Here is a 21,413-nt window from a genome sequence, read left to right as displayed (position 1 = left end):
ATCACACACTCGGACATGGCAGGAGCCAAGGACCCCCAAGTGTTCCCATGCTTAGACCGTGAGGGTATAAAAACCCAGGTTTTTGTTCAGGATCCCAGCTCAAGCTGTTTAGTTACTTCATCAAGACTGAATTACTTTAAGGATTGGGACCAGTGACACTCTGCTATGGGAAACCTGGCGAGATGGTGAGGAAACCTTGTCTGGCTGTGTGACTGTGTGGGGAGTCAGGCTCACTGGGGCTGCCCACTGGGGAGGGATTTCAGTCCCAGCTTAGGTGGGTGAGAACGTGACTGCCAGAGTAGCTCCTGGGTGGTCAGACAGGAAAGTTTCCCTAACACAGCATGCCCTTTTATTACTGATCCAATACAATCCAATAAAGGTAACAATAAATGCAGAACTACTAACTTGATAAACCAACTTTTCTTGATGCTACTTTGGTAGTCCAAAGGAACTGAATCATAAAGCTTGATGCTATTTTACATTAAGATACTCAGTAATCTTGGAAGTCCTTTGACTCATCACCAGCTCAACAATGGGGAGTAGCTGAGTAGATATTAAAATATGGAGACATGTAGGCGCATAAGTTCCTTTCATTTGCATCCTTCTAGGCCAGATGAGTTTGGCTGCTTCAGAACTTGCATCTTGACTGCCTGGGGAATTTTGGTGGAATCCACAGGGGGAGTAGCACAGCGCTTACCTGAGTTGTTTATGCTGGTTCAAATCACTTGTGCAGGTGTGTGAAGCAGCACAGGTCCCCGATGAGAGAACTGGCTGGGAATTTCCTATAGTCTTACTTTCATAGCAACCTCTGCCTCTACAGGCTCCTTTTCTGCAGTCAAGGGGAAATGGAAGACACATTTCCCCCAGGACCAGGTTCAAGAAAAGATAAGTGATGCTGTTTTTTCACCCCTGCTGTGAGACAGCAAAAACAGCTAGTCATGGAGTAAAGGGAGAGAACTGGTTTATATTTGATTGCTAATGAACTAATAAATAATGTGTGCCTACTCCATATACAGAGGAGTCTAGACTTCATTTCTATTAGTACATGTTTTATTATTTTTTTGTACATTTCTGCACACTCAGATATAAAGTTGTTATAGAATCTGTGTCCATTATTCCAAGATACGGGCAGTACTCAATTCTCTTTCGATAAATTGTTTTCTAATTATAAAAATGTATGCAGTTATCAGCACTTTGTTGTTCAGCCTTTACAGCATCAGCATGTAACAGGCTTTTAAATTCTCTCAAAACTCTGTATGCACAGAAGTCCCCCTTACACACCTACAGCGGATGTTGGCACGGCTGTTATAAAAGATGTAAGAAACTGATATTAGTAAGATTTGGAGCATTTTCTCCTGCATCCCCCAGGCTCGCACCCTGGGGTTCTGTCACATGTCGGACTCTGCGCGCTCCACCTTTCCTGCGCAGTCAGCGCGTTTCCCGCGGCAGCGGCAGCAATGCTGCTGAGGTAATTTTGCTGCCTCAAAGGCGTACGTGCGGTCCCATACGGGCCTCGGCGGCGCCGCCACCAGACATCACCAGACACCGTTCCCAAGTTTTCCCAAACACCGGGAGCGCCCGCCGGGGGCCGTCCCGCGCCTGCCCCCCGGCACCGCGGGGCCCGCAGCGGGGGGGCCGCGCCGCCGGCACGGGCGGAACGGCCAACGTCCCCCGCGGGGCGGGCGCGCCGGCCCCGCCTCCCCGTCCACCGCCGGCACGTTCCATTTTCCCCGCGGGGTGAACGCTCCTCCCTCCGCCGCGGCCGCTCCGGCCTCCGCGCAGAAACAGAGCGCGGCGCCGGCCGTGTCTTCCTTCACACGCTGCCCTCAGGGCTCGGTGCTCCGGACCGCGTCTCCCCGCCGTGCCGGGCAGTGGTAGCGGCCGCTCCGCCCCCTCGCCTCCCCCCCCGGCGGCGGCGCGGGTGGTGCGTCCCGGCAGCAGGCGCGTCCCGGCCGGCGCCCGCCCCCCCGCGCCGTGTCATTGATGTTGTTGTTTGTGTCGCAGGAGCCGCAGGCCAGGCCGGGGCCGCCGCCCGGGGCCGCCGCCGCGGGGCTGGGGCCGGCGCCAGGGATGTCGGTGTGCGGGGAGGCGGTGGGCGCCGGCTCCCTGCCCAGCGAGCTGGTGGTCCACATTTTCTCCTTCCTGGCGGCCCCCGACCGGCTGCGGGCCTCGGCCGCCTGCTCGCACTGGCGGGAGTGCCTCTTCTACCCGGCGCTCTGGCCGCGCCTCCGCCTCAGCCTCCGCGTCTCGCCCGCCGAGCGCCCGCGCCTCGAGTTCCTCATGCGCAAGTGCGGCTGGTTCGTCCGTGAGCTCCGCGTACAGTTCGCCGCCGACAACTACCCCACCGGCGGCGGCGGGGCGGCGGCGGGCGAGGGCGCCGCGGTGGCCGGGGACGCGGAGGCGCCGCCGCCGCTGAGCCCGCGCTGGCTCGACCTGCTGAGGACTTACCTGGAGCTGGTGCTGTGCGTCCTGAGCAGCGTCCGCAACAACAGGTACCGGCGGGGGAGCGGCGGCGGTGCCGGGCGTGGGGCACACGGAGCCCCCGAGCCGCGCGGGCCCGGTCCGGCCGTCCCGCCGGGTTCTGCGGGCGGAAACAACGCCCGGGCCGGCGGCGGCCGGTTCGTGCTGGGCTGCGCTCGGAGCCGCTCCGTGAGCGTGTGAGACAGTCCGTGAGTTGGGCAGAAACGGGGATGCGCCGCTTCACACTACCAGATTTTCATCATGTGGTGTAGCTTGAGGAGGAATATAAACGCTCAGACGTGCAGTTGGCGAGCGGCTGGTCGATACGCAAAACAAATACAGCTGCGGTAATAAAAAGTTCTTCGTCTTTTGGATGGAAGCGGGGAATGCAGCTCGAACGGAGAAAGTGAGAGCCAGGAGTGTGAATTTACTGCATAACAAGACAGCTGTCTCACTTAAAATAAGCCTTGTGTAGCAAAAAAGTATGTCGTGAGAAACTAGTAAGGGGGAGTTAAAATTGCAGCTCTGGCGCGCTGAATTACTACCCCAATAAAATACCTTCACCTTACCAGCAATGAGGTTTTCCGCTGTAGAAAAGCTGAGCTTTCATGCCACCTCTCGTCTTACCTGCTTATCTGAGGTTTGAGGGGTTTTCATGTTCTTTTGTTTATTGAAAAAAATGTTCACGCATAGGACTTTCTTGGCCTAACTGAATTTAAATGATAGAAATATTTTCCTGTGGTTTGTATTTAAGATGTGTTTTTCACACGCTTACTTTGGCAGGTTAGATAATTTCCTCAGCTTTGAGGTCTTTAAGACAAAAATACTTGCATTCTCTTCACTGTGTGGGGGTGTGATAAAAATAATAAGATAATAATCAGATTATATGGCCTCTAGTCAGCAAGTAAGACAGGAAAACAAGGATATTGCAGTTAGGTTATGATGAGTGTGGAAAGCTTTGTAGGTTTTAGGATAGGAAATAGTTAATCTTATTTCCTTTCTGTGCACATATAGCTTCACCTATCAAGGGAAGAAAAAAAAGCTGCGAGTGTTTCAGGGCATCTTTGGGATGAATTAAACATTGTGGATGGCCTTTAGAAAACTGTCTGCAACTGAGTCATGGTCTTGTTACTGCCCCCTTTGATTCCAGAGGTATGAGAGAGTAGCTTGAGGCCTTCCTTGTGTCTTTATTTTGAATTGTAGCAAGAGAACTTTAAATGCGATTCCTCGTTGGTTAGAAACGAATGCAAATGTGGTGTGTGAAGTCTCACTTTCAGTTCCTCTGCTCTGTTGCCCCCAGCAGGTACTTCCTGTGGTGCAGCTGCGATGCCTGAGAGTTACAGACCTCCCTTCAGAAAACAGCTCGTTAGTCCAGCTCACCTTTATCTTAATTTATTTCTTGCCCTGTGAATCTTTGGTGTGTGAATCGTGATCGTCTGTCTTGATTGGTCTTCTCTTGCGTTTCAGGAGCTTTCACTTAACTGTTGAATCTCCTGGAAATCCAGCTATAGTATTTATAAGAGGAAAAATGTTGAAGTGATTGTGTGATCGAGACAGATATCATGACATGGGCTTGGAATTTTAAAATAAGTAGTATCTATAGGAGCTGTTGCACGGGGGTGTTGTTAGAAAACGAAATTGTTTCTTTTTTTCCTCACCAAAGTACGAGGCTGTCAAAATTATCTGCAATGTGAGAAGGCTTTTGATACACTTTTTCTTTTGAAAAATTCTCCATGTCCTTATCTGAAATCTGTGTAAGGATACTTGCTTTCTGAATTTCATTTTACAGATTCTGTATGCACAGTGGGACTCTGGACTGCAGTAGAACACTGTGCAGAAGTAGTTGTTTCTCCAGTGCCTGTTCTCTGGTAGATTACTATAATTTTGGTGGTAAAACAGGAAAGAAAAGTTGCCAACTTTGTTAGGATTTTGCATTGCCATACTTTCTTGCTGTTTCTAAATCATTTATATGCTGCTCTTTTGGCTTGAAATGAATGATGCATGACTAGGGAACACAGGGTACCTGATTATTACAGCAGGTTTTTTTAATGGCCATTAAAAAAATTGGGGGAAGAGTGGCATAATTTACATTAAATACTCGACCTTTTTCAGTTTTATTTTCAGAATAGATTCATTTTTTTCCCTTGAACAGACTAGGTGTTTAGTTTATTTTGGTGTTTGAGGGTTTTTTTTTTCCTTGCAAAGTAACTATCCATAAATTATTAGTTCTCAGGTAGAACACTGGGTTTTAGTTCTTTAAGTAGATTTTTGAGATTGAGAAGAGGTGAGGACATATGCCAAATTGCTGCTTAGTCTTACTGTGACCACCTAATATCTAAACCAGAGACCTTGTCACCTGCCTGATAATTAGTTTTGTCTAAGGAGAGACTGCAGTCCATAATTAATTTTTCTGCTTCTCTTTATTTATCTGTAACTGAAGAACTATTAATAATGCCTTCTTGTTTTCACTGTATTTCACTGTACACAAGATAGCAATTGTAATTTCCAAAATAATGTAAATGGAAATTTTTAGCTTCTTCAGTGGCTGAATTGCTGTAAATGCATTCCTTTTGGAATTAAGTTTAGAACAGGACAGTCTTTCATAAGTCCTGTCAGTCCTTATGATAGCTTTTTGGCAGATAAGTTCAAAAAATGTTCCATTTTACACTTCAGAACTGAAAAGGAAGAAATCTGCCTTTGTGAGGCTGTTTCTTAACTGTGTAATGTTGTTCTGGGGTTTTAAATTTATTATTAAGCAATGCAGTAGCAGCCTTCCTCCTTGCAAGAAAACTCGTGTGTTTTAAATGGCTACAGATTTCCTTGAGGATTTACAATACTGCAGGACCTAAGAAAAGTAATTACTAAAAGTAATGAAATTTCTAAATGTGCTCTTGGCTAAAGGAGAATGATGTATGGTTTTACTACGAAGAGCATTTTTTGTACAACATAAAATTGCTAGTTTCTAAGCAAATCTGTGTATTAAGTCTGTAGGAAAATATTTTCTGGAGTGACCTTTGCTAGGTCTGATGGAATTAAGGAAATCACAACTTGTCTGCAACTTGTTTTAAAAACAACTAAAATTTTTTTGACAAATATTCCTGCTGCCAGCCATCCAAAAAGGTATGTTCAAGGTCTGTCTCATATTTGAAGCAAAGCTCAAGTTGTTTTGTGGGTGGCAGCATATAGAGTAATAGGACTGGGACCTTGATGAGCTCTAAGAATCTATCATTTATTTAATGAAAAGGTAATAAAGTAGCGTTTATAGTGATCTGTAACTTTTCCATAAGCTTTTATGTTTATGATAGCAAATATAGCAAAATAACAAAGCTTATAAATGTTTAAAAGCTGATGTTCTACTTACTACTGAGAAAAAGGGTGTGTGTGGGCATGATGTTTCTTAAATCCTTATGATCTGCACCTTCTTGAACTGATCTTTCAAAACTGACTTCTAGAAGGCAGGGTGGGAGTGTGACAAACTTTCTGTTTGCACTTACATGCATACAACAGCTAATAAGCACCTTGTGATCATTCAGTAGGAAAATCCTGTTCTTTTAGGTAACTCTAAGATACCAAAGTATTCTCTCCTCTACTCCTCCTTCCTTGCTTCCAAAGGAAGATAGGAAGGTAGTGACACACCCCTCTTTTCCTCTTGTGAGCCTTGTTTGATCTTTGCTATGGAAACAAAAATGCAGATTACTATAAGACTGTGGTATCTTGCTGAAGTATGGTATCTCTTGGAGTTACCAAAAATTGGTGGATTGCTCAAAGCAGTAGGCTGCATCTGGTTTTGATGTTTTCTAATGACTGTTTTCTGTTGGTCTAAAGAGGCAGCTGAAACTGGCAGAAACTAGTGTAGTAATACAATATGTGCCTTGCCACTTTGTTCGCCTTGAATGTAAGCAAGGACATTTTGTGCTTTTTTTAAATTGGGTATTAAAAAAGACTGACCAAAACTGAAGATGGAGCCTAGTAAAAAGCTTATTATTTCTAGTGTGCTATTTGAGCTAGTGGAAAAGAAATGTTTTAGAAATCCTTCCAAAACACAGGTTTTCCCCCAGCTGTATGTATGGATACTACACGGGATTAAGATGTCATTATGACTTTTAGCAAAAGATAAGTAACTTTTAAATAATTTTATTTAAATAGCAATCACTTTATAGACTCTCTGAAATGAAGATGGGCAGTGAGCTGAATGTCGTGGAGTTATATAAAACTGCAAATAGTAGCAAAAATCTAACATTGTGTTGAACTGTGATCAGACTTGTTGATGGTAATAACTGTGCTGTGAATGGAAAAAGAATTGGATATTGTCATTGGTGAAGTTTACAGGCAGAGAACTTTTCCATTTGTCTCTGTACTGCATGAAATGGCAGTCAAAAAGATGAAGTAAAAATATGGGGGTGCTAGTAATTAATGTTCTGATGTGTGCTGTGCTTTGGTGGTCCTCTTAACACCTGCCCACATCCTACTGTGGCATTGGCTGGCAGTGTGAGTGGCACAAACTGACTCTGCTTGATGTCAGTATGGAGGTGATTCACAGCTGTTCTTGAGACTGCATTTTGGCTCTTGACTCTCATAAATAAGTCACCAAGATCAAAAGATAAAGGTTACTTCTAGCATTGGCTGTGAACACTACTTTTTACATCTGGTGGAGGTTTCTGCTACTTCCCTGTCATACCAGACTATCTCTTACAGCTTCTGAGGAAAAAAGAGCCCAAAATACTTTCAAGTTGGGTGTGCCAGTGTTTTAGGTTCCCTGACAAACTTATTCTTTAGTATGGTCAGGCAATGTCTTAGTGAGATTTGTATAATATTGATAATATTTTAAGGCTCAGTTTATTTTAGTGTTTCATCAGTACATTTGGCCTGTATTTAAAATGTGAAATATTAAATGTTTGGAATTTCAGACACAGTTGTAAATTCTAGGTATTTGACTCCAGTATTTGTCAGACTTTATATGAAGCTTGTGGATCCTGCTTTTAAGTTGTTGTTCTCCTATAGCAAAAAAAGTAGCAGGTGCAACAGTGGATAGATTTCAGGCAATCAGTGTGCTTTTTTTGAATGCAGGAACTTGAAAACAGGTAAAATATGATTTATGATCGATAACAATTATAGACTGCAACTCATACCTACTAAAAAATGTAAAACTTGCCTACTTAATGCTTTTTTGCCCCCGTCTTCTCTTGGTAGAATATCGGGTTGTACTGTGCAGGTAGTGAACTGTACCAGGGCTTCCCTGTGCTTTGAGCATGGTAGTCATATTGCATTTTCCTCAAGGCTGATTTGAAATACTAGTATATGCTTTGTGAGCCAGAAGAAATAAGGATTTATGGTAACTCATGTAATTGCGAGCTACAGGTTAATTGGCATCTACTGTTTAGGATTAATTTAATTTATGTGTCCATTTGTGGTGAAACTGGAGTTTCTGGCTTGTTAATTATCAATTGCAGACTAGCCCTTGCATGTTAGAAGTAAATCTAATTTATAGCCTATATAAACAAAAGAAATGTTAACCCAAAACTTAGCTACAAAAATTATAATCTTTATAGTCAATGCTACACAGCTACTTTAAAACTGCAGTCATTTGCATACCTCTTTCTTGATCTGTTTTAGGAATAGAAAAGATGCAAGTCAGAAAACTGAACTAGTCTAGTGCACTGTGTCATGTTCAGCATCAACTCAGAAGTTCTTTCACTTCTTTTTAGGTATCCTTTCTAAAAGTTAAAATCATACGTTGTGGTGGACCACTGTCCCTTACTGATGGGGAATATTAGAAAATATTCTCCTACTTTACTGTAACAGAAATTAGACACTGATTAGGGTGTGGAGAGCTTTTGCTTTTCCTATCTGAGGTTTGTGATGATTGAGGCAGGTTTGGACTCCCATTTATAATCCAGCTGATGCAAGTGCTCAGGCAGGGTTGTTAGTGGCTGTGTTCTACTTGGGCATTAAATGCAGTGTTAAATGTTGAAAGGAATAAGTATTTGATGTTTTCATTGTGACACTTAACACACATTTTACAAGGATTAAAAATTGTATGAAACGACTCCTAAGTTTTCTTTGTGGTGCTGCAGGCTTGCTGAAAATACTCCTGTGCAGACTGAAAAGCAGTATTTGCCCTTACAGCTGGTTTCAGCAGTTTGTGTATCCTCTTCCCCTTTATACTTCAGTCTCATTTTCTGTAGTTCCATATGTGCCTGCATTCCAGAACAGTAAGTTTCCCAACACAGGCTGTGTGTTCTGTGTAGTAGTGGGGTTTATTGCCTGCATTTGTCTTACCCAGAATGCTTTCCTACACCATTTTAGTTTTGTGTACAGATTCCTTTTCATTTTGTTGTTTCCTAGGAACCTCCAGAAGTTAAGTCTCTTTGGGGATATAAGCATTCTGCAGCAACATGGAACTATATCAAATACCTACCTTGGAAAGGTTGACCCTGATGGCAAGAAGATTAAGCAGTAAGTTATATTTGTAAATTGTCAAAAATAGGATAATAATAATAATGAAAATAATAAAAGAAATAGATGACAGAACACAGAAATTCCTGAGAAACGTGACTGAGAATCTTTGAGTTTTTTAACAGGGTGAAAATCTAAATTCTTGTTCCTGCTACTTACATGAAGTAGTCTGGTATTGTGGCTGTTGTATTTTTGTTGGGTTTTTTTTCTTCTGTTCTCAGTAGGGTGAGAATCCTTTTTTCTTTTCATTGTGTTCTAGAAACAATATTATGTTAATGCCACAAGAGGGGAGGAAGGGTGAGGAGCTATTACCAGCACCTCTTACTATTGCTGTACATAAAAAAATTGGAAAAGGAAGTAATCTGTTGTATTTCACAAGAGTTGAAAACATATTTGTGTAGATATTCTTTTTCAAGTTTGCTTGAAACTTGAGAGAGAAACAGAGAAACTGTTGAAACACAGAACTGCTGCAACTTATTTAAAATTGCATCTGAAAACTGGGTTATGTATTTGCAGAATTCTGGAAAGATCACAGCTCTCAATGTGCTTGTGTAGTTCAGAGGGGTATTTTAGTCTGCCATTATTACATTACAGGACAGTCCTTGAATGTTTATAATCTGAACAGTTATTTGTTCTTCTTTGGAAAAGTTAGCTAGAGTACAATAAAACCTGAATGCTACAATTTTGTATCAATCTAAACATCTTTCACTCAGTAGCTTGGCATAGAATAAGTACAGCCACTCTAGGTCTTCACTATTTTTTGTTTTGAGTGATTTTTAGAGCCAGTGTAGGCATATTATCAGATTAATGTATGTATGTGAACGCAGTCATCAAACTGAATGTTGGGTCCTGACCTAAATTTGTAAACCAGTGCAAATAGAGCTGTGAGTCACATACTGTGTCTTTGTCATCTGTTATGTTTCCAATGCAGAACTTGGAGCAATTTGTGGTTCTGTCCAACATATGTACTGTAGTGCTGTGTGCAGGTAAAAGGCTCATTTGGTAAAAGCTCCTTTATTTGATACCCTTTGTGAAAATACATAATCAAATCTTTGCAAAGGGGCTTGAAGGGAGCCATCTCACTAGATGTTTACTTAGCTGAGTGCATGGGCAAACGTTTCTTCAAGCAAGTATTCACATTTTGGAGCCACAAACCATTCAAAACTGATTATCTAACTTGTTCATCTTTTAGATGAATATTAACCTTTGCACATTTTGGAATGAACAAATAAATGCTACATCTTTTTAGTTTAGTTAATTTTGGTGTTGGGTTTTTGTGTTTGTTTCTTGTTGTGAGTTTTTTGTTTGGTTGTTTTTTTTTTTGTGGGGATGTTTTTTTTTTGTTTTATTTCTTTTTTTTGGAGGGGGTTTATTTTTTTTTGTGGGGATTTTTTTTTTTTTGTTTTATTTCTTGGGTTTTGGAGGGGGTTTATTGTTGGTAGGTTGTTTGTTTTTGTTTTTTTTTCTAGAATAGAACAATGTATTTGGGACCTGCTAGTCCTTGTTTAAAGGAAAGCTGGCAGTGTTTTATTCAGTTGTCTGAAGTTTGAGAACTAGTAGCAGACTTAGTTCAGAAAGTAAATCTTTTTGGCTTCTTAACCTTGTATTTTCCCTTGGGGTTTGCATCAGTAAGTTGCAAAACGTGGATGCTGATAACTAACACTGAAAGGTGTAAGCAACATTTGGAGACAGTGTTACTGGTAATTGAGGATTTTTGGAACCTGTATGGTGAGGAACCTTACTAGATGTTTCAGAAACTTCCTGCAGTTAAAGCAGTCAGGGAAAAAAAGTCATGATTCCTGAAATCTGACTTTGAGCTGGGTGTAACAGACTGTAGGTGGAATCTCAGCTACTACAGAACCATTAGGATGTTTCCTCAGGTTTAAGGCTAGGAGTTGTCCTAAGGCAGAAGAAGCTTTGGAGCATATTTATAAAAATACACGTCTGCATGGGTTTGTGATGCTTATTCCTTTTCTGTACAGCATGTGTGTCCATGGTTACTTTCTAAAATTCTCTTTACAACTCTTTCTTAGTGTTGGGATGCTCATTGTAAACAGTTAATTTGTCTTTAATTGAGTAAAGGGTAGTTGTCTAAAATTGTGGCTTTCTGAAATCTGCTTCTCATGATTGATCCGTGTGGTTCAGATAGTTTGGTTTCCAAAAGAACCAGTTTAGCCTCTGTTATTAAACAAAGTATTTTGATTGATAGTATTTAATTAAACAAATGGCCTCCATATGGACCTTAGTAATCTGTTTGCTTCCTGTCCAGGGTCATGGATGTGCTTCAGTCCTGGTTAGGACTGGTTTGGGAGCTTAAACACTAACAGTGCCTGTTTAGTCAGGCTTGGGTCTGTCCTCTGGATGAAAAGACCATTTGGGGCATCAGTTGTGAAAGTACAGTTAAAAAAGTTATTTTTTAAGTAATTTGTTTCAGTATAATAATTTGTAGGTTACAGGTCCATGGTGACCATCCCATAATTGCTGCCTGCAGGGAGCAGAGGGGGCTGATGACACTTGTTGAGACATTAGGAGGCTGCATTGCTTTTTGGCATGTGCTGAGTGAGTTCTGCTTGTAGTTTCTGTTATATGCTCAAATTTCAGTTTTATACGTAACCTTTGAAGTAATTGTGTTAAGTTAGCATAAATGTTGCAGTACCTGCTGGGCAGTTGAGGTAAAATTAATATGGTAATAAAGTAGGTGTTAATTTCCAAGAATTCGTGTGTCTATTTTTTAGAATGCAGTTCAGACTATTTTTGCAAACTCCAGTTAGATGCAATCTGTTTATGAAAAATAGAATGTGCATAATGATTTGCAGGGGAGGAAAAAAACAAACCTGCTAGCCTGTTTAAAAAATTATTTGAAATATGTTAAAATTAATTATTTCTATCTTATATAGTGTTTTCTGTCTGGCCTTTTTAAAAAGCAGGTATTAAAATCAATTCAGAAATTATTGCTGTTAAATGTTCTCTGTTGACATGTTTGATCTCTGACTAAAAACTGGAAAAAGTTTTCTTAGGACCTACAGGTCATTAGACTAGCAGTACAAATCTTCATACTTGTGTAAATACTTTGATGCTTGTAATAAAAAGTTGATTGCATTAAATCATTCTCTCTTTTAAAAACTTTTTACTGCACTTCCCACTGGAGATAAAAGCTACCCTAGAGCTGCAAAGTTCTGTGTCATATTTCTTTTTATTAAATTTTGTAGGCACTGAAACAGTATTTTTCTAAACTCAGATTTTTTTAAGTGTATGAGAACCCCAATTTAAAGAGATTTTTAGTGCAGTGAGGTATATAGATGGTAGTATTCTACTGAACACCTCAAAATTAATTTGTCTTTAACAGTTCTGTAAAATATTAAAACCACTATTAAGATTGATTACCTGGGCTATTACAAAATAAATTCTACCACTGCTGAACCATTACAGCACCTTTTGTAGATGTGTATGGGGGCAGGGAAGAGTCTTTGGAAGAAATTTGAAATTTGAGATTGCTGTGGTAGAATCTTTTTCTTTGGGGGATTGTGAGATAATCTGCCTTCAATTTAAGCATTGGCAAGAAAATTATGAAATAAACATTGCCAGGATCAAATAAGGTTCTTCTTAACTCTAAATGAATCTAGGAATAAAATAGAAAAACTGTACTGTCTGTGGGTTATACCTATTGTTTAAAACTGTTTCATTTGTGTCACACTTGTGAGTCCTCAATTTTAAATAAAATATTTGGAGAAATCTGGAAATATTGAAGTCTTTTTACCTGATGACTATCCTAGGTAAAACCTTGGGAACTGAGGTGTAAAATAAATGCAATAACCACACCAGCTTTTCCATTTGGGTGAAGTGAGGCCTTGCAAACCTAGTACCTTTGTAGGCAAGGGAGGGGATGAATAAGGATTTGCCAAGAGAGAGGATGAGTGAGGACTGATCTTTCAACTTTATTACAACAGCAGGGTTATGGGGCATCAGAGGTAGTAGGTGACAGGTTGAGAGGAAGCAAGAAGAGGAGATAATCACACTGCAAAGTTCTTTATTATTGGGTGTTATGGTTGCTAAACACTTACTCTGCTAAGGGAGGAGCCTGGATGAATTTGTAGAAGTGAAGTCTCTGAGAGGTGCTGCCTCTGCTCAGAGCTGAGTTACAAAGTTTTGGAAACTAGAGAGATATTTGATAAATATCCCTATGTGCTTTCCCTGTTCTGTCACCTTAAGAAACACCTCAACAGTGTTTCTCTGTTGTCAGTCAGGATACTGGCCTAAACCTTTAATTTTAGCCTGGACATTACCTCTATTAAAATTATGTGGATGAGAATAAAATTTTAAATTATTTTTTGCTTAGATGTATAAACTACACAGATCCTCATAAAAGAAGAAGTATTCTATGCAAAACCATTACCTGATTTGGGGAACAAAAAATTCTGGTTTTTTAATGGATCTTATTTCTTGATGTCATGGCCTGGCTCAACTGCTTCTTCGTAATGCTGACCAGGGCTTGAGATCAAATACTTAACCTACACATGTGTCTAATATGCTAAAAGAACACCTGTCATTTGGGCAGGAGTTACTCTTCTGGGCCTTTACAGCTTTGGAATGAAGACTTGAAAAATACTTATATGGAGAAAGTTTTTAGAATGTGACTGTACAATTTGAATTTAATATTGAAAATTTAAAATACTTCTGTTGCCCTGTTGAACAAACTATCTTAACCTAAAGAACATCTATTCACTTTAAAAAAAGGGGTAGGAGAGGTTGAGTGCATCAGAATAAGTTCATAATAACCTGGCACTGATAATTTGAGATTGAAATGTTACTGGGTCCAGGTTGTTTTGGTAAAACATGAACCTGTTGGCTTTTGAAAATCCAGTTAGTTGGACGTTTGGAATTATTGATAGAATCTTCTTGTATGTTTGTTCTTTACCCTTTAATGAACAAATAAAGCAGGTAATTTCACATCATTCTAACTTACTCTCAAAATTAAGTTTCTGTCACCTTTCATGGTGTTTCTGTCACATTTCAAAAATGAAATTTTTTTTCCATATAAATCTGCAGTTCTGAAGAAATTAGAAAATACAAAAAGCTGTTTTTAAAAACAAGAGCTGCATTTGAAAAGCATTACAGGTTTTCTTATTTCCATAACCTTAAAATGTATGTGGGAGGGTGTTAAATACATGCTGGAAAATACATGAAGTGGAGGTTCATAGTGTGTCACCGTTTTTGAAAGACAAAGTACATATTTAATTTAGTTTACAATTTTAACCTTTTAAGTGCAGCGGATGCTAAAATGCTCTGGGAGGTCTGCAGTCTGGTTGCAGTTCATTTGAACTATAATAATAGCATCTTCCTGCAGAATAAGGCTATAAATGAAGGAAGAGTAATTACTGAATAAAAAGTTGAATGGTATGCAGTTGGTAAGAGTAAACCATGTTTAATAGGATCATTGTCTGTTTTGTTTACTTACAGAATCCAACAGCTGTTTGAAGAGATATTAGGCAATAGCAGGCAATTGAAATGGCTGTCTTGTGGGTTAATGCTGCAAATAGTAACTCCCACATCATTGTCCTCCTTATCAAACCCCATAGCCAACACCATGGAACATCTGAGCTTACTGGACAACCACATCCCTGGTAATACCACTCTTATCACTGCGGTTGAATTGGAGCGCTTTGTGAATCTGCGTTCGCTCGCTTTGGATTTCTGTGATTTTACAGCTGAAATGGCAAGAGTCCTGGCTGACAGCAACCATGTGCCTTTGCATCGACTGTCTCTCCTGGTCCACAGTGTTTCCATAATGCACAAGTCATTGGACAATATGCCAAAAGATGAGAATTGGCAGGCGCTGACTCGCAACAGCACTAATCTTCGGGTCTATATAATGGCTTTTGATGTCAAGAGTGATGATATGTTAAGGATTCTTAAGCCCAGTATCCCCCTAGAGAGGATTCACTTTGACAGCTATGTCACTTGTGTTTCAGGAGCTGTTGTTGATCTCATATCCAGGCAGTATGACAAGTTCCTCACTCATTTTATACTAATGAATGATGTGATAGATATGTCTGCCTTCCCAGATCTCAGTGACAACCGGAATGAAGATCCACTTGTCTTATTAGCCTGGAGGTGCACAAGACTGTCTCTCCTAGCTGTTCATGGTAGGTAACACATTGCATGGACATAGTCTGTGACTTCTACATGCTTACAAGCCTTCAGCCTTTCTAATCATAGTGTGTGTTTTAGTGGCATGGTGTACAAAAGACTACTGCACTGTTGCTATACGTGCTGTTGTTGAAGGTGTTTATTGTATATGAGTTTTAAACCTGCTTGTGTCTTACTAACTTCTGTTGAGAAGTCACATAGGATTTTCTTAAACTCCTTACAGAAATGAGGATAACTTAAGAAGTGAGCATTCCAGGAAGCTTATCCTGCCAGTGGTCTGCACTGTGCAAGTTGCATTAAGTGACTGGTTATGTGTATGTGAACTGAAAACAATGGCTGTTTTTCTGTGAGCTCATGTGCTGGCAAGATTAGATGATTTTGCTTCCTGTTTGTAAATAACGTGGGTTAAGTGCCCCAAAGCTGAGAAGAAGAAATATGTTACCAATTTGGTAAGACTGCCAGCAGTTGAAGGCTGAAAAATATGTAGAGGGTGTTGCCTCACTTGAGTGCGTTGGTTCCACGAATAAAAACAGAGCTAGGTTTATCCCACTTATTTATTTGCCCTATAGTAGCAAATAACTTAGAATTTATTCAGCTCTGTCATCAATAGAGACCTTGGTGGTAGAAATTACAGCAGTCTGGCACATTTTAAGGCACCCGAAACTGAAATAATGCAGAATAATGTTTTTTTTATTTGTGCTGGAATCAGCTTACCAAGACTAAGTTTGCTGATGCATGAAGGAGTTAAGCAGTGGCTATTGTGTTGCATAAGAATAAATGTGTTTCATCAGAGTGCCTGGGGGAGTAAATCTCCAGTTGTTCAGTAAGGTAGGAGACCTTCAGCAGCAGGAGGTGGACATTCAGATTTCCATTGGTTGAAGTCAGAAGGTCCTGCTGTATTTGGTCTTTTTTTCCCCGTGGTCTTTTACTTGAAAAATCATTGCTGGGGGCAGGGAAGGCATGCTCAATTGAGCTGCCTCTCCTTAATAGTTTCCAGGTGAGACAGATTTTGGGTGCTGGTACATTATTGTACCAGTCTAGGTGTGGCTTTTAGCAGTTTCTTCTAAAATTTGGATACATGTTTGAGGACCTTTAAAAAAAATTAAAATTGTGTTACCTTAAATTATTCTCCTGCTACAGAAAAGTCCTCTAATATATTATCTAACTTTAAAAGCTAGTGAAACATCTGAACATAAGCAAATGTAAGTATCATTTCATATCAGCACGTGTCTATTCAGTAGAAATTCTTAGTCTGTGCAGAGTATTGGGAAAGCAAATGTCACTTAGGCTTCTGTCTAGCAAATGGTTGTTGCTACACCACCTTTCTTTGGAGAGATGCTGTGTCTGCCTGTGTGAGAAAATGGCCAAATATCACCTTGCTGTTACATCAGAATTCACATTCTTTAGCTTTATTTTCCCTCTCCTTTCAGCAGAAGCTAGCTGAGCTGCTTATAAATGCCTCCTGAACTTTTCTAAGCTGTGGACATAACCTTTCTAGTACTATACTGCAAGCATCGTTCTTGGAGAGCAGTTCCTGTAGATGGAACACTTAGGAAGAAATATCCAGTACAGCATCTTAGCCTCATGCTTGGATTCCCTGAGGTTTACCATGTAATGTTTTCTGGCTCCAATTGTCATAATTATATTGTGAAGTTTCCTTCAGGAAAAGAAGGTGGTTTTGTTCAAGGTGCTGTAATACGCTTGAAGTGCTCAGGTTTCTTCTTCTCTCTCCCGAAGTGGTTATTCTTCAGCTTCCAGTGCTTCTCAGGCTTTTGTGTGTGTGTGTGTTTTCTCTTCTGGTATTAGTTTGCTTTTGAAAAAGCTTTTATTTCCATCTACTTTTGGTTGCCGCTTGTCATTGACCAAAAGAGGAAGGGCAAAATATATGCTAAGGACACTTTATATGGGCTGCCTTGAGATTGTCTTCTGTGGGAAGTCATTGTCTTGCCACCAAGAAATGGTGGAAATCCAGGAGGCAGAGGAAGGCAGATGCTAAATACATTCTTGCAGAACGAAGAAAGGGTTGTAAAGAGTGTGTCACCATTTGGGATGGGATGGAGACAGTAGGATACCATAGTGGTATGATCTGGCACTGTGAATAAAAAGCATGGTCCATCTGTGAGAACAAAGGCTTTTTTTATTTTTAATTCCTCCTTAAGGGAAGGATACTTCCACATGGATTTTTATGATTTTGTGTTATAAACATTGTGGTGAAGTTTTATTCTGTCCATGAGCAAAACTAAAGTTAAAATTTTTACTAGCAAGGAAGAATAAATTACAGTGTGCTCATGGTAATTTTGTTGCTCAGTGATACCGCTAGTGAAGCGATCATTTCCTGTTACCTCTGAATACTTAGCTGGACAGAGACTTTTTGGCAGCTGTGAGATTACAAAGAAATTTCAGACAGAGCTTTTGAAAGGAGAATTCATTTAAAATGAGATTAGGTTGGGAATAAGATGGTTGTTTGTAGAGGATCTCACCATAAAAAGTTACAGCAAAAGCCATGTACCTGTCCAAATGATGGTAAAGGGGTTTTGTGTGCAGGGCTATTTTTTTTCTTTTATTCTTGCACTTGCTTTCAAAGATTTCTTTGGTAAGTTCCTTTATAGTCAAGATAACTGGAAGGTGGTGTGAGCTCCATGTCCTGACAGGAGTGTGTCATCATACAGAGAGGAATTTTCCATTGAGTTCAGTGTCCCTGTTAAGGAAGGGACACTGAATTAAGGTGCCTGAATTAAGACAGCTTCATCTTCTGTGGACGGTTGTGTTGGAGGTGAAGTATCCAGCAGATGAAGATTGTGGGAATTCATAATGCCTAATGGTTAATATGCCAGAAATGAGCCTTACAGATATGTGCAGACTTCTTTGTTGAACACCTACCCTAACCAAAATACTTCCAGAGACACAACAGAAAAAAGTAAAATAAAATAGAACAGAAATATATTTTCTTTATTACTTTGACATCTTTTCTTCATTCTCTATCTGTTTTATTTTGATATGTTATGATGTAGAGCATGTTAACTGCTTTGTTGGAGGACCAAACCACAGTTAGCTTTTACTTCTCAGCACTTTAGCTTTCCCAGTTCAAATATTGTGCAGACTGCAGCTTTACTTGGAATCTGCTTGGGCATCTCACCAAGGAGCTTAGCACCTGCAAGAATGATGATCGTGGCAGAAATGAGCCTTGCCTTTTGCAGTGGAAGGGCTGATTTGGCAGAGCTCCCCAAAAGGGAAGTTCCCATCTGTGGTTTGCATCTGAATAGGAGGAACTTTGCATTTCTCTTAGCCAGGCCACAGAAAGCTTACAGGTGACTGGGGAGTAGGAGTTTTTAAAGAGAAATGCTAATATATAGTGTCAAGAGAGGGAAGCTTTGTAATTATATTTTATCTCAGACAGAATAACAAGATACATGTAGTTTCTTACATATATATATATCTAATATGTACATAAAAACACACACTGGGGTGACATGAAGAGGTTGCAGAGGCTTCCAGTTTGTGTGCATGCTGACTTTTTGTTTGTTTGGTGGTGGCTTGGTTCTTATTTAATACGTAGTTTCTAAAGCAATGAAAGCAAATATTTTTTCTAGCGTAAGCAGAGTTTTAAAGCGTTCCTTTTATGCATTCAGTTAATTGATAACTCACTTTTTTTGGTCTAATTTTATTACACAGTAAATCACAGGAGGTTTGAAGTTTTATATATAACTTACAGTAGTCCACTGCTCTGCAAGTAGGAGAAAAAGATCTAGAAAAGGTTAATAAAATCTGAAATATTTTTATACTTCCTTATTCAGAGTGTAAAATGGGAGCTTCACCACTTGAAACCAGAAAGCCCCCACCATGCCCTAGGGGAATTTTGCCAGATGGAACATGATGGAATAAGTTGGGAGAGATACTGGGATGGTCTGGTATGAAGTTCTAGAGTAAGAAAATACCTTGTAGGAAAATGACAGAACAACTTTGTTTTTCTTTCCCCTTAGGTTACACAGTCTGGGCTCATAATCTTATAGCAATTGCTCGTCTTCGTGGCTCTGACCTGAAAGTACTGGAAGTCACAGAAGAAAGCATTGAATTCGACCAAGGAGAACTGGCTGACCAGGATGTGGATCCAGTACACAATTTCATTGAGCAAGTATCTCTCGGATTGGGTCGCCCTTGGCACGCTGTCATGGACATAGAGCTGCTCAGTGTCTTCACTGAGCCAACCCGTCACTTTTACAGAGAGATGCAAAGCTTCAGTGAAGGCATTTAGCTCCTTATTTACAATTCCTGTGGTTACATATGCAAGTAGGGTCCTATTATGTTTTTTTGGTAGTGTGAATTAACCCCTTTTGTGCTGTGTTTAATCAGTATTAGCTATATAGAATTATATATGTGTATTCTACTTCTTGATCAAAGAACGTAGTCGGGTATTGGTTTAGAAGCTGAAAGTGGCAGTGTTTAGGGTTTTCACGGTTAATGGACTTGTCTACCAAACCTTGCAAAGATACAGCCAAAGGCTGTCTGAGGTTGCCGGCTAACTTTAATTGAGTAACTGCATTTTGAATTCTTTTGCTATTATATTGGAGTCCTGTGCTCGGGAGCCAACTGTTTTTAATACCCATATCCATAGCCCAGTGGATCTCTGTGCTGTCATTGTGTGCTTAATCCAGTAGCATGCTACTTAATAGGCTTAAGGGACGAGAAGTCTATCCAGGGCTGTTCACTGTAAGACTCTTACCTTGCTTGATTTCACGTGCGGATTCTGCAGCATGGCTTAACTCCATTCCCGGCTTTCCCTAGCTGCTAAGCGGCGGTGTGAAACACTAGCGGTTCAGGTTCCTGCACTTACAGATCCACTCCATAAAGCTGTAGTCTTTTGGATTCTTTGCAAACTCCTCCTTGTTTGTTCTCATGTTCTGTCATCTTCCTTAAAAGTTAGCTTTGGGCCAAAGTTTAAAAGGAGAAAGCAAGAAATGTGCGCTCCGGTGAGGTAAACGCATAACAGTGAAGATTTCAGTACAAAGGTCTACACCTGCAAACAAACATTAGTCGTGAAATCCCTAACAACCAAGTCACTGGATTTTCTCTGTCAGCGCCTGTGTCAGCTGCCAAAGAATAGATTAAAAACGAAGAAGTGCCCACATGCTGGCAGGGGCAGGCCAACTTTTGGCCAGCCAGATACTGCTAGATTGTAATATATAAGGTCGAATTTCGACCTGTGGTACACAGCTGTGCTGTGGCTCAGTCAGCAACCTCAGAACTCTTAACAAACATGCACCTGTTTCACTGTGAATAGTGAATGTAAAGGAAGGAAAGGAAACAAATACAAAGCTTGTTCTATCACAGGTATGAGCTGCTATGATGCATGAAGAACATTCCATGAAGTATGTTTTAAAATCTTGTTATATCTGAGAGGCTTTAGAAGCCGATGTAACTGTTTCAGGGCAACCGCGGTACAGACGTGGTCTCTGTGAGACTTCCACCTGACCCCAGTTTTAAGTGGTACGAATGTTGTGCATTTAATGTTTAAAGGACAGTCTGCAATAATAAAGTAAGTGGCCAACGTGGGTGCCCAGCAGTGCTGAGACCTGGCTGCTATATTGTAAGCTTTGGAAAACACAATTTATGCAACAGATGTCCAGATATGATTCTATTTATGGAAAAAGTTTATATGTGTTTTGCAAATGGTTTTACCATCTTATATTAAAATGACCTTTTGACAGGTGTGCGCTGTTTTGTCTCCAGTGAGCACATACCATGCGGATTTTATATGTACATCAGTAGAGTGAATCCACTGGCACAGTGTGTGTATATGCCAGATGTGGTGAGATTTTATCTTATAAATGTGATCAGATTAAAAAAAAACTCCTGACAGAAAATGTAAGGAAACCAGCTGAATGTTTGAATTGATGACTGATGTTGTATGGTTTATGTTAAATGTTATATTCTTTTAATCAATGAATAAAGCATTAAAAATTGATCGCTGTATAAAATACTTTATTGTTATCAGCATGAAGATTTTTAGAATTAAAATGCAACATCGTTCATAAGATGTGTATAACTAGTAGCTCCCATTGTGTTTAGGTCAGCAGAAAAATCTAAAATAAGTCACACAATTTTTTTAAATTTGGCTGAATTTTGTCAACATTTTTTGGGGTGGTGGAGGAATGGGAAGGATGCTTTGCTAAAGATCAGACCAGTTAGCACAAACAGTATATCATTATATGACCTATTAGACTGATACAGTAAACTGTGGATTGTAGAATATAGAAGACTATTTTTGAGAAACTACTTCATCAATTGCAATTGCTTAAATCAAAATCTAATGTGCTCAAGAAAAATGTGTAGTACTTCTTTGGTGTCCCACT

General features: G+C 40.2%; 1 protein-coding gene across 1 annotated transcript; it reads left to right on the top strand.

Annotated features, from left to right (window-relative positions):
* The first annotated feature begins 1,694 nt into the window (after positions 1 to 1,694).
* On the top strand, positions 1,695 to 21,025 carry FBXO33 (F-box protein 33). The gene is made up of 4 exons (XM_039705408.1): positions 1,695 to 2,492; positions 8,806 to 8,916; positions 14,374 to 15,059; positions 19,044 to 21,025. The coding sequence occupies exons 1-4, from the start codon at positions 1,984 to 1,986 to the stop codon at positions 19,313 to 19,315; spliced, it is 1,578 nt and encodes a 525-aa protein (XP_039561342.1). The 5' UTR covers positions 1,695 to 1,983; the 3' UTR covers positions 19,316 to 21,025.
* The last annotated feature ends 388 nt before the right edge of the window (positions 21,026 to 21,413 follow it).

Source organism: Passer montanus, unplaced genomic scaffold (genome assembly GCF_014805655.1).
Source record: "Passer montanus isolate IOZ18808 unplaced genomic scaffold, ASM1480565v1 scaffold18, whole genome shotgun sequence".
Taxonomy (NCBI): Eukaryota; Metazoa; Chordata; class Aves; order Passeriformes; family Passeridae; genus Passer; species Passer montanus.
The sequence above is the reverse complement of the archived record's forward strand: the minus strand, read 5'-3'. Positions and strand labels throughout refer to the sequence as shown.

Excerpts from the sequence above, each read along its gene's own strand:
- FBXO33 (XM_039705408.1), top strand. The coding sequence starts at position 1,984 with ATGTTGTTGTTTGTGTCGCAGGAGCCGCAGGCCAGGCCGGGGCCGCCG. Across the intron at positions 8,917-14,373 it reads GATGGCAAGAAGATTAAGCA|AATCCAACAGCTGTTTGAAG; the intron begins GTAAGTTATATT and ends GTTTACTTACAG. Across the intron at positions 15,060-19,043 it reads GTCTCTCCTAGCTGTTCATG|GTTACACAGTCTGGGCTCAT; the intron begins GTAGGTAACACA and ends CTTTCCCCTTAG.